At 41.7% G+C, this 18,818-nt stretch overlaps 1 protein-coding gene and 1 long non-coding RNA gene across 4 annotated transcripts in view; one reads left to right on the forward strand and one right to left on the reverse strand.

The window, feature by feature from the left end:
- Positions 1 to 5,836: 5,836 nt before the first annotated feature.
- LOC139827215 (uncharacterized) lies at positions 5,837 to 10,215 on the reverse strand. The gene is made up of 2 exons (XR_011737555.1): positions 10,128 to 10,215; positions 5,837 to 7,626 (listed from the first exon to the last, which is right to left on the reverse strand). It is a non-coding gene; the product is annotated as an uncharacterized lncRNA (long non-coding RNA).
- Positions 10,216 to 10,373: 158 nt separating this feature from the next.
- Positions 10,374 to 18,818, forward strand: part of RANBP9 (RAN binding protein 9) — a 39,808-nt gene continuing 31,363 nt past the window's right edge. For all 3 annotated transcript variants that reach the window (XM_065833084.2, XM_065833085.2, XM_071804603.1), the window contains exon 1: positions 10,374 to 10,822. In XM_065833084.2, coding sequence (XP_065689156.1) covers positions 10,381 to 10,822 — 442 coding nt within the window. In that variant the 5' untranslated portion in view covers positions 10,374 to 10,380. The remainder of the gene's footprint in view (positions 10,823 to 18,818) is intronic.

An 18,818-nucleotide genomic window follows, 5' to 3' on the forward strand; every position in this document is an offset into this window, starting at 1 on the left:
TAAAAATTAAAGTAAAAGGTCATTCTTGAACAGGCTTAGAAACTATACAGGGTTTTGATAAAATACGGGGCTAATTGTAGTTGCATACAGCCCTTCCTCCTCTTCCTACCTTCACCTGCTTTTAGGACCCATATTAAAAGAAAGAAGAGTTGTCTTCCAGGGAGTGTTGATGTCCATCTTCAGTATCACTTCTTGAAAATATGTTTCTAGACATGTCATCATTAGCATTAATTTCTTCAGAAACAGAGAGAACCCTTGGTTGCCAGAGCCAGAAAACATAAAGTTCAGATAACCATCACTTGGCACTTCTTGCTGGCCAATTTTTAACTACCATTTTCACATATTTGTTACTAGACATTCATCAACAAGGAATGATTGGTTCCTTGTTGCAGCACAGGGAGGGGGTGTCCAAAGCTTTTCCTGCACCGTTTCCCCAGATATGTTTGCTGGTTTTGTCTTCTAGTTCAGATCAATCCTGCCCAAGACAATACCAAGCTATAAGCGCATATCTAACCAAGGAACATTTAAAAGATTTGTGTGACTGCATCTATATTCTTTGTTGGTAGATGCAGTTATAATACTTCCTTTTCCTGCATTTTTCACTATGATTCAATATTCCTTCTGTACATAAGACTGTGCCACTTTAATTATGGATCATGCTTCAACCCAAGTTGACAGAGAATTTTTATTAAAAGTTTGAAAGAGAAGTTGCTGCCATCTCTGCTATTAATACTATTACTGCTTCATATAACTATGTGATTCCCATACAGTGGATAAATTATAACAGACAAATAAGCATCTCTGCCCACAAGGAACTTTTACTTCTGCCTAAAAAGAGATTAAAGGATACATAGCAGGAAAGTTCAATACAGAAAACAGACAGAGGTTTGGAGGGTAGAGAGAAAATGCTGCGAAGTAGCAAGTCTGCAAAAGGTCAAATCTCATCCTAGAGATGAGGGGCAGTCAACACAATTAGGGCCTGCATTAATGTCTCATACTACATTTGGCAATTCCTGGATTAGTGGTGAAAATTGAGATGCCAGCAACTGAGGTGAAGAGGTTACTTTTCCTATGAAGTGTTTAATTTTGCAAGTGTATTTCTTCTTGCCCAAGCTCTGTCTCACCTCCTCCTATGAGCCTGGGATGATGTGTCACTTCAGCTGCACCATGTCTTCAGCAGCTTTTGGTCCCAACTCTTCAGCATTCATACAGTCCTACTTCCCATTTTCCTTGCTCAGACACAAAGCTCAGGCAGAGAAGCGGGACAGCGACCCAGCCCACACCTACTGTTGCTCTTCCTGCTGAGCCACCCATGTGTCAGGTTGTGCTGCACACCCAGCTCTGTGCTGACCAGGCATGTCCCAGCGGCACCAGGACATTCAGGAGGCTGCTTGGTGGCACCTAACAGCTCATACAGGACCCACAGTGGCAAGGTAAAGACCCTTGTGCTGAGTTGCATCAAATAAAGGAATTCATGCTGCAGGCAGAGGCTTTGGAGAGCAAAAGCATGCTTTGAACAATATGCTGTCTCTAGAAGCCAAATAGGTACTAAAATAAATCACTAAAAACAAACAAATCGCCCACAAATTATATTATCTAAAATGACATAGATTTAAATTTCCTATACAGTGAGATTAAATATCTCATGCCTGTAAAAATATTCTAAGACATTGTAAAGGTTTCAAAGTCAAGCACCTGTAATAATAAGAAACGCATTAATTTGGATCCAGCTTTGCAGCTTTAATTCTTTCCCTCTGGGTGCACTTGCATCCTGGTAGTCTTCATTTGTATGATTACATATAGCTGCTTCCAGAATGCAGAATGATCGCTTAAGCAGGAACCGGTTCATTTGTTTTTGTCAAATGTGCTAGAACAGGAGGGATGTCCTCCAGGTACCTGTGTTTCTCCATTAACTGCTGACAGGACCAAGGTGAGGACTTAGGTGAGATACCCAACGCACTGGTCAGTGAAATGATTCTGATTCCTCCTTCTAGTACTGACAGAGAACACTCTTACTGGGTGCATTAGGTTTGTTCCCAGTAAAGCTCACCATCAGCTGATGCACAACCAGTGTAAGCTGTTTGCAGAGAGAAACTGTAGTGCTTGACAGCTTCTGGTTCGCTTCCACAGTGTGTCACTCACTGGGTAAGAGGCTCGTGTGGTCCAGGAACCTTACGTCAATCAGAACTGTAACACGTCTCCCTATGTACCAGTTTGTACCTTTCTGCAGTCTGGCAACAACTTTTAGAAATGCATTTTCAGATTCCTCAGAGTCAAATGAACTTTTCTTAGCATGAACCCTCATCTAAAAATCCAGGCAGGTTGGTGCAGCAACCAAGAAAAATCTAATTAACCTAAAGAGAGGATTTTCATGTGAGATTTGTATTGCTCTCACCAATGAGGTGGTTCTCCAATACAACTTCATGCTATTGGTTATTGTTAGAAGTAATGACCTTCTACAACATATGGCCTCCTGTAGACTGTACTTTTGTAAGGGTTAGTTTGGAGCTCGAGGCAAATGCTACCTCCCATATGAATTTAATATGGCACTTGAGTAAACTTGCAAGTTGCTAGATTGCACTTTTAACAAGTTCGACAGCTAACTGCAAGACACTATATAAAAGGAGTTGTTTGCATTCACAGGGTTTATTTAAGATGCTCAGCATATCAACAACATAACACATTCACTAGAAGAAATGAGGAATCTCTAACAAGCAAGTTTATCCTAGAACTCCTAACCACACACCATTAAAATTAAGCAAACTACTTGTTTATCAAAACCTTCCTTTAATTACCAAGACCTAGCCAAGTGAGACAAATCCATGACAACACTCAATTGTTAGTTTCCTGCACTCTTCATGTTGAAAAAAAACATTCCTTCCTACCATGCAACTTAACCTACTGGGGCCTGTGAGTCGAGACAGCATTTGCCTATTAAGAGGCATTATTATACATTAATTACCTTAAGAAACAGAAAAGTGAACTGAAGTTAGCAATGTACAGTGGAATGCTAGGAGAGCTTTCTGAGATGTAAAAGATTTGTTCTCCACTCTTTTCCTCAGCCTTTCTCAAAAAATACTAAGAATATTAAATATGAGGGGATCAGTACGTACAGGTTACTGTTTGTTCCACTATAAACATGTGACACTGAGATGATGTCAGAATGCTGTCTGGTCAGATTAGGTGGTTCTGATTTTCATTATTTTATTGCAAATCCTTCAATACTTTTTCTTTCAGCTGCCAAAATCAAGAGACTGCAGTAAGAATCCCAGCTTACATATTCTTTAAGCAAGTTTTTTATTCCTCTGTATGGCAAAAGCTTGTAAATATGAAAGGCAGGTCTCCTAAAAGCTCTGAAAACAGATGGCAAATAACCAACCACCTACCCTTCCTCTCTAAATGTCTTATTTTTAAGAAAATGGGCTTTTAAGCCAATTTCACTTGTGAGTGGGCATTGACTCCTGAGTTTTGAACATTTACTGTGGCAATGCAAATCTGGATCAAAGCTTAAATTTTATGTTTTAAAAAGCACAGTTGTTTGGGGTTTTTTTTAAGCAACAGAAAAGCTTGTATTCCATTTCTTTTCCAGACTATCCATATTAAATATGTACTTTCAAACATTCCCTTACATTTTTGCTGGTCAAAACACAAGAGAAACCTGTTAGCGAATTGGTCACAGCCATGTTTTAAGAGAGTTTAAACAAGTGCCTGTCAGGAATGATCATGGGATAGCTGGTCCAGCTGTGAAGGCCAGATAATCTCTCAGCCTTTCTCAGGATTTTGAATCCTAGAAAAGAACACCTTATCATTAGGACACTTTCAAGTACCATGCAGCTATAAAATTCAGTGACAATGCTGCAGCTTTTGTATAGTAAAGATTTTCATATCATACTCTCTAGCTTCCTCAAACAGGTAAGTTCATAAGGTAAGTTAAAAGAATTTGCCAGGTAGATAAGACTCTGCCATTTTTAAGCTGATTAAACAATACTGTTGATGACAGAGGTTAGCATAGGTGTGGCTTGGCAAACAACAATAAATAATCATAATAATAACTACTAGAACAGGAAGCTACTCTTCCTCCAAGCTTCTGAGCATATACATTGCAATCGTGACAGCATATGTAACGGCAAGTTAATCTTAAAATCAATGACCTCCCAAATCATGACCTTGTTTGAAATATTTTAATCGCTCTGTCACGCACATATTCTCCAAGGTTACTATAACTGAATAAAGTTAGAAAAATATTTTCCACTTTGTCAGATTATGTGCTTTGAAGATGCACATTTTTGTAGTCTTAAAATAAAAGGAGGCAACTGTCTGCACATCCTGCAGGCTTCTGGTATATTTAATATAGTCCATAAATCATAACATAATGTTCAGTCCTGTGCAGTAAAATACTACTAACAAGGGCAGCAGATTTTTCAGGATTTCAGATTTCAGCAGATGTTCAGGATAGCATGCTAACCTGTTTCCTCAGAACAGACGTGAAAGAGGCAAACTACAGGCTGGCAGTAGGACTGGGAGCAGCTACAATAACTAAAAATTACTAAAACTCAAGTGTTTTCACCTGACAGTTTCATATTCCAAGAGTCCATTTAAAATCTACTTCTGCCACTAAGATTAGCATGTGGCGCATTTGAATTTGTAGGTGTGAGAGATGCAGACAGGAAAAGATAGTTTCTCACATGTAAACATCTATTTTACTGAAGAGCCAAGTGAGTGAAAGAAAAAAGCACGACAAAACTCCATCTGCGTGCAATTCCCAGAGCCTTACTCATCTTACTTCCTGATTCTCCTTTTTGGCCTCCTTTCCCTTAGGGCCCTCCCACCTCTATAAACACCATAACAATAATTATCCCATCAGTGGAGACTTAAACATTCTTGACATCCTAACATCTAACAAGTACAGGACATTTCACAAAGGCTTTCAAGAAGTGGGTCAGCTTGACACATCCCATGTGTTTCTGAAAGCCCGCAGTCTTTGAGCTTGCTCATCTATGGTAATGGGCACCCTACCAATGCAGTGACTGGGAACAAAACACCGCCTGCTTTGTCAGGGGAACTTTAAAATGTTTACCCAAAGCACCTAACTTGTAAATTTCCATCCTAAATATCATATAGAGGATGTCCTGTAGTGCCCAGCCACTCAGCAATTTCCAAACTCGGTGGTTTTGTGACCCACCTGCCCCTCATTTATTAAAAGGGGACTGGAAATCCTCCAGCCTCTGGCAGGAGGCATCCTGCCCACACACCCAGACAGAGCAGGGGAAGGGGTGCAGGGTGCTTTGCTCTGCCAGTGTCCGGAAGCTGGATGATCAGCTCTTTTCTTATTGCACTCCATCTTTTCCTGTCCCTCACTCTTACTTCAGTTGCTTACATACCACAAAGGGACTTTTTAGTCCAGGTTGATCTGGCCAAACTAACTCCTTTACTGCAGAAATTCTGGCCACTGTGGTTTGTTTTTGTGGGTTTTTTTTTGGTTGGTTGGTTGTGGTTTTTGTTTGTTTGGTTTTGTGCTTGTTTGTTTGCTTTGGGGTTTTTGGTATTGTTTGTGGGGGTAGGGGCAGTGTTTGTTTTGTTGTTGTTTGTTTTTGTTTTTAGTCACTCCGCAAGGATTTTTTTCTTTATATTCCAACATTCAAATCATGCCAGCTTGCTTCCAGCCTCAGCAGAAATCCGTGATGACTCAGAAATGGATTTTGACCCACTAGCCGAGAATCACTTCTCTAATAGTATTATAGTTTGGTATCTGTTTTCACAAAAGTAATAAACCAATGTGTCTCATCATATTTTCTATCCTGCCCTCTACATAATTTTGTCTTTTGAATAAAACACATTATATTCTAGCTTGGAGGACATTTTATTTCTGTGATCATTTTGACATTTTAGTTAGAACATGATGCTTGTACAGTAGCCAAGACAGCGAAGACTATAAAAATCTGCTATTTACGATCCATCCCAATGAACAAATTTTCAGTTCTCCTTAAACTGCCTTTTAATACTGGGCAAAGAAACCCCACCTGATGAACCAGAAAACAATCAAAAATAATTGTTCTTCAGTGTGGAAAGAGGACATGGTAAAGAGCTATTAATAACTTTGGAAGAAAAACATGAAGTTAACTACGATTAAGCTTCAAACTCATTAACAAAATGCAAATAAATTCAAAGAAATAGGGCTATAGAGATTAAATTTGGTGAGATTTTGTACAAAGAGTGGATCATACTTCCATAAAACTTGGGGTCCCCATAAATCACAGTGCCCATGTACATACCAGAAAGGTAAGAACAGAATAAAGAAAACAAGCCTGCTCCTGCTGTGTATACACACTGGTGTTCAAGTACCAAAACTATACATATATACATATATATATATAAAAATACCACAAGTGAAGCATTGGCAAACAAGAGAGATTTCTAATCACTCTTAGTCTAAGATGATAGGCACAAGTAGAGCTGACTCATACAAAAAAATAATTTCCATTAGTGGATTACTAAGTTTCATAAAAGCAGAAGCACCGTGCTATGTGTGAACAACAATACAGTAATACTGTAAATTGCAACTTGATTACTGTTTGATTCAACCAAGTTAATAGCTCATGATGGCCTATAATTCATATGTGATTGATTTTGGCAAGTCTTCCGTCAGTTCATCAAGCCTATCCTATATATGAGCAATTAAATTAACAGGAAAGAAAAAATAGTCCAAATAGTAAAGGGCTCAGCAAAAAATCACCCAAGTGGTTTGAAGAGATCTATCCTTAACACTGTTAAAGCATCATAGCCTATTTCTTAGTGTTTGGGTCTTTTTTCTCATTAGGACCAGCAATTCAGCACAGTAGGTACAACAATAAATAACAGACTGCTGATTTCCAAGCAGCTTCTTGAAGCAGGGAAAATTAATTCCAAAACAGTTACAAAGAAACTACGCATTGGAAAAACTTAAGCAGGAAAAATACTAAAGAACAGCAAACAGTTACCATCACTATGAACAGGAATATATTAGATTTCAGAGAGAAAGTGGCTGGACATTTGTCAGGCTGGCAGCCGTAGCATATGTACTAAATTCATGTGTCACGAGGAGGCTCGGTCCTACAGGGGGACAAAGGACATACACAAAAATAGACTCCCAAGGAGAATCCTGCCTGTGTTTCTCGATGACAACCAGAATGCTGCTGGCATCCCTGGCACAGATGGCCACAGCCCACCTACTCACTCATCACAGAGAGCAGCCAACACAGGATTCAGCAGTTAAATTAACCCCAGCAACATCGAGGCCACGCAGAACGCTCTGTGGTGAGAAGAGGATGTGCTTGTGCACTCGGGAAAGCTTTATCCTTATGGCTGCTTCCTGGAGCATGTCAGTCAGGGGCCGCTCACCCCTCTCCTCTGGCTGTGGGTTCCCCAAGGACAGCTGATGGGTGCACCATAAGCTGATGCTCACGCAGCACGTCTGCCTGGGGGAGCTGGGTCCTGGAGTGATGGAGGGAAATGATCACCTGCACTCACATTAAAACCCCCGTCTGACATGTTGACACCATGTTGATATGTTCAAGAAGAGGCCAAACAAATATCCTCAGTTGCTGGAAAGCTTGGATTGCATCTTCTCTTCTTTGGGTGAAACAGTCACTAAAAGTACACAAATAAAAAAACAAGCACACAGAAGAAAATTTCTGCATATGAAATTAGGCCTAACTAGGCTTTTCTGCAAAGCAAAATAATTTCTGGCTGACCCATCTATTGAAATTATTTGAAAGCATTAAAAAAAACCCACCCCAAAATCAAAGAGATTTTGGTGGAGATGGAAAACAAAGAGCAGAATTCAACAGTGAGTTTCTGCGATAGCAGAAGGTTCAGGACAGCCTGCTTCAGGGCTCTGTTGCACGTTGCATATTGTTGCTCTATTTACCACAGATTTAGAAAGAATGCTGTAGTGTAAGACAGTAAAATTTCCAGCTGCCACAATTATTTCAGCTAAGCAAGACAAGACAGGACTGTAATGATGGAGAAGCCCTAACAAAATGGATCATGTAATGATGAATTAAGTTCCATATTGAAAACGCAAAATAATGCATGTAGAGAGGAACATGAGTACTGCTGCTGAATATGACAGGTTTCAGTTCGTTTATGTCAACTGAAAAGCAGAAACTGGGCTTTTAGGTAAATATCCGTGTGCTATCTCTAATCCTCATAAAGCTGTAGTCAGAAAACAAGCTAATAGAACACAGAGGGAATAAATAACATACTGGCTAATACCAAGTAATAGAATATCTAAACATAAAGGAATTTATTTTCTCCTCTGGCATAGTAAACGGTACATCCTACCTCAGAAAAAGTGATATGGATGAATCTGTCTGTGGGCATGTTTGGGGGAAAAGGCTTTTATAAAAAACCAGTATTTTGATAGATTTGGATTTTTTATCCTAGGATGGTAGTAAATGACAGGACAAAAGCAAGCAGGGAATAATGTCAAGAGTTAAACACAAAAACACCTGCTCTCCTGTCTTATTGTACAAGAAATAGGAACTTGAGGGTGGCAATCTCAAAATGGGTGACATGAAATATTTTTGCATGGATGTTAAATGAGCCACGACTCAGTCAGTAGCTATGGAAAAAAAAAAAGAAATTAAGAAAAGAGTTAAGACACATCTAAATTTATGAACATAACAAATATGTTCCCCCAAACAGTTCATGTTAGCCAAATACTGTATTTTTTAAACTCTAAATTAAGCTTCCTTGTTTACAACAATCTCTAAATCTTAGAAAGCAAACTTAGATCTAGTGTGAGATAGCCTACCACTGCCAGCGTAACTGACCCTAGGGCATGATTCAGCACATGTTTTGACGTCCATCCCAGGCATTTCTACTCTTGTATAGTTTGCAGCTCCTTTTGATAGGGTATTTTTAGATGACTACATTTTGCTCAGCCATAAATGCTACTAGGCATCATGAAGCAATGCGTGTGACAGGATATTTGGGTGACTATAGGCAAGAAACATTTCGCTTCTTACAAACCTTTGCAAATGTCACACCTGCATTACCTCAGCAGTCATTTCACACAGGTGAAGCATAATTAACCTCCTCTATTTCCTGCTTCTGTACTTGTTCTCCAACACACCAGCAGCTGGAAATGGTTTGTGAAGCATTCAATTTTTGAGGATCTAGACGTGTCAGTGAAACTCCCTTCTGATGTTTTTAAAGTCATACTTGCTTGTTTGTAGATGTTTCTCTTCCATTGCTGCCATGTGAAAATACTAATGCAGGCAACTGCTTATTAATCAATGACATTAAGTATACACAAAAATACTGTAGGATCATAAAATCAGTGTCCTGAGCTGGAAGGGACCCACAAGGATCATGGAGTCCAACTCCTGTCCTTGCACAGGACAACCCCACAGTTCACACCACATGTCTGAGGACGTTGTTCAGTTTCGTATATTGACAGGCTTGGGGCCTATCACTCAAAGCATAAAACAAAGGAGGAAAGAAAAAAGAAAAAAAAAGGAACAATAACCCCCCAGGTACACCATTCTGTTCGTCCTGTCCCCCTCAGCAGAGACATTACCAAGCTCTCCCACCTCCCGTGGGCAGCGCTGCCCTGGTCTCTATGGCACTTCGCTTCGCTCCCGTCCCCTACCGCGGCCCGCGGGCAGCGAAGAGGAGCTGCGCCTGACAAGAGGCAGCCTCTCTGCCACCCCAGTCGCGACGCCAGCCTGTCGCCATCTATTTTCTCCACTCCCCGCACCCTTCCCTCAGCGCCTCACCAACTCCCGCCTCCCGCCGCCGCTACCGCCCTCGCACCTCGTCGCGCACCGCCCACCCAACCGCCCAACCTCGAGCCCGCCGAGAGGCGCAGGCCCCGCCCTTTCCCCGCGCCGTCGCGAGCGCGGGAGGGGGCGGGCGGGGCAGAGGCCGCGGGCTCAGCTGACTTGGGGAACGCACGGCGGCGGCGCCTCGCGCCGGGGCTGGACAGGGCGCGCGCGCGCGTAGACAGGAGGAGGAGGAGGAGGTGGAAGAGGAGGAGGGAGGGAGGGGGGGGGAGAGGGGGGACAGCCAGCCCGCCCGCCCTGCCGCGGCGCCTAGCGCGCGCTCTCCGCCCGCCTCGCTTCCGCCCGGCGCCGCTGCTGTACCCGCCTCAGTCGCTCCCTCCGGCCGGACCCGGTTCCGCCGCACCCCCGCGGCGCCCCCCACTCTCATCGGGCAGCTCTACGGGCCACGGCCGCCGTCGTCATCACACCCCCCAGCCCGCCCCCTTCTGAGACGCTCCGGTTGGGGGTGACCCGCACCGCAGCGCCCGGGCCTGCCCGTCGCTCCGCCCCAAGGCCCGTCCGGTGACAGTCGCGACTGCGGGAGGTGGCGGCGGAGGAGGAGGCCGGAGCCGGGATGTCCGGGCAACAGCAACAACAGCCGCCGCCGCCGCAGCTCCCCTTGGCGGCTGCCGCTGCCCCGCCGGGGATCCCCTCTGCCGCCGCCGCCAACCCCGGCCCCGCACCGGCCGCCACGCTCCTGCTCCACCCGCCACCGGCCACCGCTGCGCCGCCACCACCCCCCGCCGCCGGCAGCGGGCCCGTGGCGACGGGGAGCGGCGGTACCGGCGCGGCGATGGGCCTGCCGGCGGGGAGCAGCAGCGGCACCAGCGCCCCGGCGCCTTTCCCGCACGGCGACCCGGCCCTGAACGAGCAGGAGAAGGAGCTAAAGCGGCGGCTGAAGAGGCTCTACCCGGCCGTGGACGAGCAGGAGACGCCGCTGCCCCGCTCCTGGAGCCCGAAGGACAAATTCAGTTACATCGGCCTCTCCCAGAACAACCTGCGGGTACACTACAAAGGTGAGGGCCGGCCCGGGCCGCCGCGACCCCCCGGGACCCGGCGGGGCGCTGGGGCCCTCCCTGGGCCGGGGTTTGCGGGCCAGGGAGCAGCGGCCCGATCCCTCCATCGGGCAGTGGGCACAGGAGTAACAATAACAGGAAATAACACACGCTCTCCTCTCTCTTCTCCTCTGTTTTCTAATACCCTAAATTGCCCGCAGCGTGGAGAGAAGGGTCTTGTTTTTTCCTTATTTCAGCTTTATTTTGTCTCCCCTCCCCCCGTTTCTGTCGTGGTGCCGGGGAGGAAGGGGGTAGGGCAAGGGGCCGCCCCCGCCTCCTTGTGCTTCTGGAGTGGGCATTATGTAAACTCTGAGACTTCCTCCATGGATTCAGGTATCACCAGAAGGTTTGGGTCTGAGGCAGGAGAATAAAGGAGAATCGGCATGACGTGTCCTGTTTATGGTAATGAGCAAGAAAAGAAGTGGCTTTTTTTTTTTTCTCCCGAGGAGAGCAAGGGTTAAATGGAGTTAAGAGCAGCAAGCGTTAAGCTATTAAACAAGGAAATGATGGGAGGGGAAAGCACGGAGAAAAACACAGCTTAGTTTTAAACTGTGAAAGATGGAGTTAAAGTCTCTGGTAATAGTCTTGCCGAACTGTTGTACAGACTACAATGATTTCAGGGAAGGAATGACAATAGGATTTATGTTAGTAAAGGTGATGTTATAACTTTGTGCCTAGGCTTTTAATAGTTGAAGTTACTGATTTTCAAAGAAAAGGTGAAAATCGGAGTATGCATTTGTATAAATCAGCAAGAGGCAATAGGAGAAAAACTTGTGTTGATTGTTATGAAATGTCATGAAAACTGGAAACATAAACATACACTCTGACCTGAAAAAACACAGACACATCTGGTGTTCTAGGCCCAAGTCCTAAAGTAGAGGTGTTGTGGATTCAAAACCACTTCTGAGTTGGCTGTGAAGAGCTGGATCTTTTGTCAGTCTGTAGTCAAATGAACATAATGGGAGGGGAAAAAACAAACAACCTTGCAATTACCCTTTCTCAGAGTTTACAGTGAAGAAATTCAAGTGAAATCTTGATAAACATGTTACTATTTAATCGGAGAAGGAAAACGGCAACACAAACACATGGCAGGATTTGGCTGCCGTGAAAGGATTAAATGCACTCTCAGAGACTTTTTTTCATAGAGAGGCTTTATTATTACATACAAAGTACTCTGTTAAAAATTCTAAGTTTAATGCACCATACAAAGATAAAAAAAGAGGTTGGTGACTATAGAGCAAGTTTTTGGGAGGCACTGAGTGATTTAAGGACATGTTATTTAATACTCAACTTTGAATTTCCTGGCTTTTGTTCAGTGTTTTATGACCTTGTATTTTTAGAAGCGTTTAGTATTTTGTGGTGCATAGTGGTGGTGTGGTTTTTTGCCTTTTTTTTTTTTTTTTTTTGGTTGTTGTTGTTAAATCATAGCTTTGTGGCCATCAAGTCTAGAATTTAGAGAGAGAATCTCCCTGATCTGTCAGTGTAACTATACATTTTCAACCCTTATTTGTGCTGTTCCTGTTTTTCCTCACTTCTCTCCTTTGTCTTAGTGTTAAAAAAAAAATCATTACCTCAAAGAAATTACAAGAGGCTCTGCATGTTTCTGAAGTATAGGTAATATGGGAAATACTATGGATAGTCTACCAGAAGTCAGAAAGCACAGTTAGTAGTTTATCATAAAATAACCTTTACTCTAGCTCTTAAATAATAGTAAGTGGTGAAGGTTGATGTGTTCCTGGATTAGTCAAGAGGACTGCAGAAAGGAGAGGTGCCAATATAATATGAATACACTTTTCTTTCTCCTAACTGCAAATGTGAGTGGATGGCCTCTGAAGTGGCCTGTCTTTTCCACCTGGTAACGAAGGTGGCTATTAGGGCAGCCCCATGTATGAGTTACCGGCCTTGCACCTGCAGTTGCTAAGTGGGCTAAGGGATGGATGGTGGTGTGGCATTCCTACCTGTGAACTGGGGGAAAAAACATTAAAACATCTACTGCCTTTTCTCCCTTCTCAGTCATTCAACCCTAAGAACAAGATAAAAGGGAAGAAAATGAGGTTCCGTGAGGAGAGTAAGGAGAGATAGCAAGTAAGAATGTGCTTAGCACTGTGAAGTGTTTTTTCTGCAAGTCAGTTGCAAGTGGAGGTCTCAAAGCATTCAAAGTATCTTCTTGTGGAATACTGACATGTTCAGTGCTTCTGAAGTTATCTAAGTAGTTGTGGAAGGATGGTAGATGTTTTTGTTAAAAGGCAACTTGAATCGCACATTCAGCACAGATTAAGATCTGTTGTGTTCTTGACCAAATACTCAGGGAAGGGAGAGAAGACAGATCTGTCCAACGAAGCCAGTAATCTCAATTTTCTCACAATTTTCTGTTACTCTGTTACCTTGTATAGTTAAACTTTCTCTGCTGCTTTCAAAGATTTCTGGCTATAGAACTGTTTTTCTGGAGTAAACTTCCTTCTGTTTCTGACTGATAGGAGGCAGAAACTGGTAACATCAGTACGTTCTTTACACTGTGGATGTGTGGGGATACTTGCCTCTGAAAATATGGATGGGGAACAATCACAGCAAAAGCTTTCAAAGTAATTTTTTCATGTAACTAGCTTTATAATTTGAATGTGCAAGCAATGACAGTTTTCTTTCATTGGTTTGTGAGGCAAATAATAGTCCTCTCTATGTAATTGCCCTCTCTATGTATGTAATGGTCCTCTCTATGTAATTTTGAAGATTCCTTTCATTTTCGTGCATACCAGTGGACACACAAGTGGAAACACAAGGTGCAGTAGACATCTTTCTACCCATTGCAGCTGTGATGCTTTGTGTACTGTGTTTCCGGACCTGGAGCTTTTTGCAAGAAGTCTAGAGAATGCTTAAAAAATCAAAACTGCCACAAAACCAGGCATTGATCAAGCAGCGATTTAGTCTGTTTACTTAATTCTCTTCAGCATTCTCTCTCAGCATCATGGTGTTACTTAAAAAGAAAAGGAAAACATATGTGATGAGGTGCTTGAAGGGAAAATGCATTGGCTGGTGTGATATTTACCAGAACAGGCTAATTTCTTTCCACAGTGAGCTATTCTGTTATGCTTCTACAAATTCTTACTCTTGATTAGGAAGCTCCGCCAAGTCTGGATATGAAATATGTACACATTAGCATCAGTAATACTGTAATATATTAAAGGCCATACTGATGGGTATTTTTGTGTTTTTAGATGGACAGACATACATTTCTGTGTTGCTGCCAGTTAGCTATGCAAGCTTATAGAATACTAACACTATCCTTGTGACTGTTGTTTATGGTGTATATATATGTAAGGGAGACACGAAAAACAGTATTGGGCAAAAATGTATAATCTCAATTTTAATATAACAGCTCTGAGCTGTATGTAAGTGATAAAGAAAGCACAAGGGTTCAGACAAGTGTGTGCTACATGTAAAGCAGTTACCACACAAACTGCATAGCTATTAAGACATATTTTAAAATATTCCTACATATTTCTAAAGTATTCAGAATTAACACATGGATCTTGTGGAAAAATGGGGCTTTCATAAATGCTATATGTAATGTGAATGCTCCACTAGACAGACTGGTTCAGTTTCCAGTAGATGATAACCTATGCCATGTAGTATAAGGAGATAAAAATACAGACTCAATGTAGATGGTAACTGTGAAAGAAACTATATAGAGAATTAGGTAAACAAACTAAATCATTAGTGGTAAAATAATGGAAAGTCCTCTAGTAGCTTCATTTAAGTTAGTCTTGTGACGATTGTGCAAAATAAGCTAATGAAAGTTATACAATTTTGAGACGGCTGCCGTTGTGTGAACTTTTTCTAATGTGTCACAGGCCAGGAAATCTTAGCCAGACATTTATTTACACTGAATTTTCCTTTGAACTGTCTCTAGTGCCAAAATAATAAAAATATATTTTTCAGTACAAACTATGCATCCCAATTTCAATAACAAACAGGATTCTGTAGTAATAGTTCTGTGTTGTCATTCAGTGATACAAGGATGACATCAATTTTTGTGGCAGAAAACACTTGAACTACATTCAGTATAGTACAGTATGCATGTTTTGGGCACCTTTATAGCTCCAAGATGTCTTGCTTTTTTAAACTGGGGAAAAAGTTGAAGTAAAATCAGTAATTTGCACACGTCTTTTTCTTGTCTCAGTGAAACTTTCCTAAATAATTCAACAGAAGATTAGGCTGTGATTATTTTATTTTTGGCAGTGTGAGCAAGTCATTGAACCACCTGTTGGAAATAACTGCAGTTCAGTTTATATAAACTTCATTTAAGGATTGAACTGTATAAACACGCTTACCTTTGTCTAGGTAGACACTCCAGTTGACTACTTTTGAACTATTTGGTGCATATGCATTACACACTTAGATTCAGGCTCAAAGATTCTATTTTTGAAAGCTGAAGTGGCTGCTCCAATGATGGTTTTATCTGAATCTGCTTTTTTGAAGCAGGTGGAATTTAAATTTAAATTAATTTCAATTTAATTTTGCTAAAGGACTGATGATACTACTTTTAGTGAAAATCATCAGCGTGAATGAGTGCTTAAAAAAATAAAGCTTTACTCCTTAAGCATGGTTGACTCATGGTTGTTAAGCACTTTTAATGAAAGCCCAATTGAAAACAATTCTGTTAATTGAACTTCCCTATGATCTGGTTTGCAGAGTAAAGTTCAAGCTTTGTACACCTGTTTTCCCTTTTCTGTCCCAATGTATCTGTTTGCAGAATTCTCTTTTTAGTGCTGAAAATGATTAATTTTTATAGTATGTATTAAACAACACTAAAAATATTATTTTAAATACTTTAACTATAGCTTGTGACTATGAATGAGGTCTGTTCAGGGAACATGGGGCCATGTTCTCATGAGCTACTTCAGGCATTTGGAACCTCCAGTTCAATAGCTCAGAGTTGGGTGTCAAATTTCCTTTTTATTTCCAAGCAAGGAAGTGGAGATTCAGGTTAGCAGAGAATGTGGCAGCAGGATGTAATGTCAAGCTAATGGCCCACTCAGCTTGGTGGACATCAGTGACAGTGGCCATAATTGAGTGCCTACAGAAAAATCTAAAAACATGTTGGGCATATGTAGTGTATCTGTGTTTCCTCCCTCTCAGTTTCCAGCCATTTTAAGCTGAAAGATATCCTGAGCTGAAGGCAATTTTTCAGTTAATTGCTGTTCTAGAAGCTTGTCCAGCATCCACTTCAACACTAGCATCTATAATATTCTTTGGTAAGAAATTCTGGAGTTCAACTATGTGTTCTGTAAAGAGCCTCTTGTTTTAAAGCTGGCTGATAACCAATATCTCTTGACTCCTCATGTAATCCAACATAGCTGGATAGTACTGAAAGTCTCAACTAGCATATTGAGATAATTTAGAGGTGTTTGGAATACTTGAAAGTAGTTAACTGCTTGATGGTGTTGAATTTGCTGTTAGGAATAATAAGCATGTGTAAGAACAAATAAAAGCAGCATATATGAGTAGTAAAATCCACAGGAGATCATATTTAAAGGACAGCAGTTCTAAATTTAGGCTGTCTTCTGCTTTAATGTGATGAAAGTAGTTTTGGGCACTGACTTCCCCAAGCATGTTTCTTCACTGCATGAAGTGTTTGGCAATACTGGTAAGGGATCCTTTTACTTCTGCCCCTGCATCGACCTCTCACTTGCAGTGTGATAGCTGTATGTGGCCATGTTGTGAACTGGATCAGGGAACTGATCTGTTGCTTAAAAAAAAATCTGGTAGGTTTCTTAAAGCCTGATCAGCTAGTCAATCTGTTTCAGGGTATGTCCTTGCAAATAGCTGTCTGGATTGGGGAGGGGTTGGGAGAAGGTGACTAGTTTCAGGAAGAGGTGCTAAGAACACCTTAAATTGGTATTGTTTCCAAACACTTAGATGTGATTTCACAAAACAAAGTCTGCTGGGTAATAGATGTGCATTTTCAGTAATTATTGGCTGGTTCCTACCACTTCAGTCTTCTATGTGGAAAACTTGCCCAAATAAGGAGCCTGACTCAGACTGAAGCTACACAGATTGTCAAATGCATGGAGTAACCAAGGGAACTTCTTTGCAGTCTATTTTAAAGTAAAAACCTAAGGAGATTTAAAAAGAAAGTATGTTTCCTTCCCCACAACCCTCACTCTTAACTGATGCATCAAAATTTAAGGGATCTCTCAGGAGCTTAATGTTCTGCCCGTACGTTTTGGATGGCTTTTAGCTGAAGGATTTCTGCATACTTGGAAATAATAATCTAATTTATGGTGTGGTGAATTAGTGAGCTACTAGCACTTGAAAATGAAACAAACTTTTGGAAACTGTAAGGTTATATACTTGATTATTACCTTTGTTGACACAGCCTGAGAAAATAACTTAAAAATGGTCAACAGGAAAACATGCATGTAGTCTGGTGTATGGAGGAGTAAATTAGTGTTTTTTCCTCATATGAGACTTCTGAAAACAACATACAGAAGGTAGGTAATAAGCTTAATATTGTAAAACCTGTGAGGTTATTGAAGGATCTTCATATAATAGTAATGACATATTGAAGCAAGTAATGCATTTGCATCCAGAGAAATAAAATAGTTGGCTACTTGCCTTAAGGCAGTAACATGCTGAGGTGCACTAATTACATCAGAAAAATTTGGTAGGTTAAACCATGCTGTGCTGGCAAAGTTTTGAATGCAGGTGCAGCAATGGTGAAATGGAGAGTTCTCCTTGGCTGAGTATATCCTGTTTGGTACAAGGTGGTTGGTGCTAACTCAACAGGCAGATAAGCATTTACTGTTTTACCAACATTTACACTAGAGAGCTCTGTACAGAGGTTCAGGAGAGTAGGCCAGCTGCGCCTCATCCTTTTGCCTGGCTATACTGTCATTTTCCCACAGTTTCTTCCTTGCTGTATGACCCAACTTGCTGCACATGAGACATGATTAATCTGTTCCTGAGCAATACTTCCAGTGTTAATGTCACTGGAAGGAGTGAGGTTTTTGTTGTTTGGTTGGTTTGGTTTTTTTGGCATACACAGATCAGTGGCTGTGCAGGTGCAGTAGGCCACCCTGTCTGGACTGGAGGTGTTGGCTGGAGTGCTGCAGCCCGAGTGATTCATACAGCACACTCAAAACAGTCATCTCTTTTCATCATGCCTCAGATCCACGTGGAGAATGAACATGGGATCTGTGTGAATTATGGTAATGACAATCTGTTCCTGGCTGTTCGTGGTTACCATCTTATTTAAATACCAGTTGCCAGGATCTGATACACTTTCCATCTTGCTCTCCTTTTTTTTTTTTTTTTAACTGTCTTCTGACCCGATGTGCGACTTTCCACACAATAATTGAGGCATTTTGGTGTGGCTGGGAGAGGCTGAGCTTGCTTGAACAGGTTGCTGCTAAAGCAAGTCATCTGGCCAAAAACCTGCTTCCAAGTTGCCTTTGGAACAAAGGGCTGTGAAGAGGATGACACATTCAGAAGAGTTAGTCTTAGCAGAGTGCAAATGACTCTCAGGTTTACATTGAAAATCCCCAGAGTAGATACGAGCTGGCAGTGGACGTTGTTGTGGTGGAGCTTATACATAGTGAACCTTATAAGAAAAAGGAGTAGGAGCTGCATTAGCTCAGTTGCAGGCTGCAACTCTTAATGCTGTCCTGAAATAACATTCAGAACATGAAAATAAATTGTGAGTTGTATGTTCTATGTAATGACTGATGTTTATTCTGAAGGACACTAGAATTAAAGTATCTTAAATAACTTGAAGATTCAGAAGCACTAAGCATTAAACTCTTTGTCATGTTTCAGTTTATTAAAATGTATAAGCGCTGTCTGTTTGAGAAATCATACAGGTCTTTCAAACCCAGGTGGGCTTTTGTCAATTATGTTACTTACTGTGGTGAAACTTTTTTCCAGTTTCCCTTCAAATAATTGTAGAACCTTCTAGAGT

Source organism: Patagioenas fasciata, chromosome 2 (assembly GCF_037038585.1).
Source record: "Patagioenas fasciata isolate bPatFas1 chromosome 2, bPatFas1.hap1, whole genome shotgun sequence".
Classification (NCBI taxonomy): Eukaryota; Metazoa; Chordata; class Aves; order Columbiformes; family Columbidae; genus Patagioenas; species Patagioenas fasciata.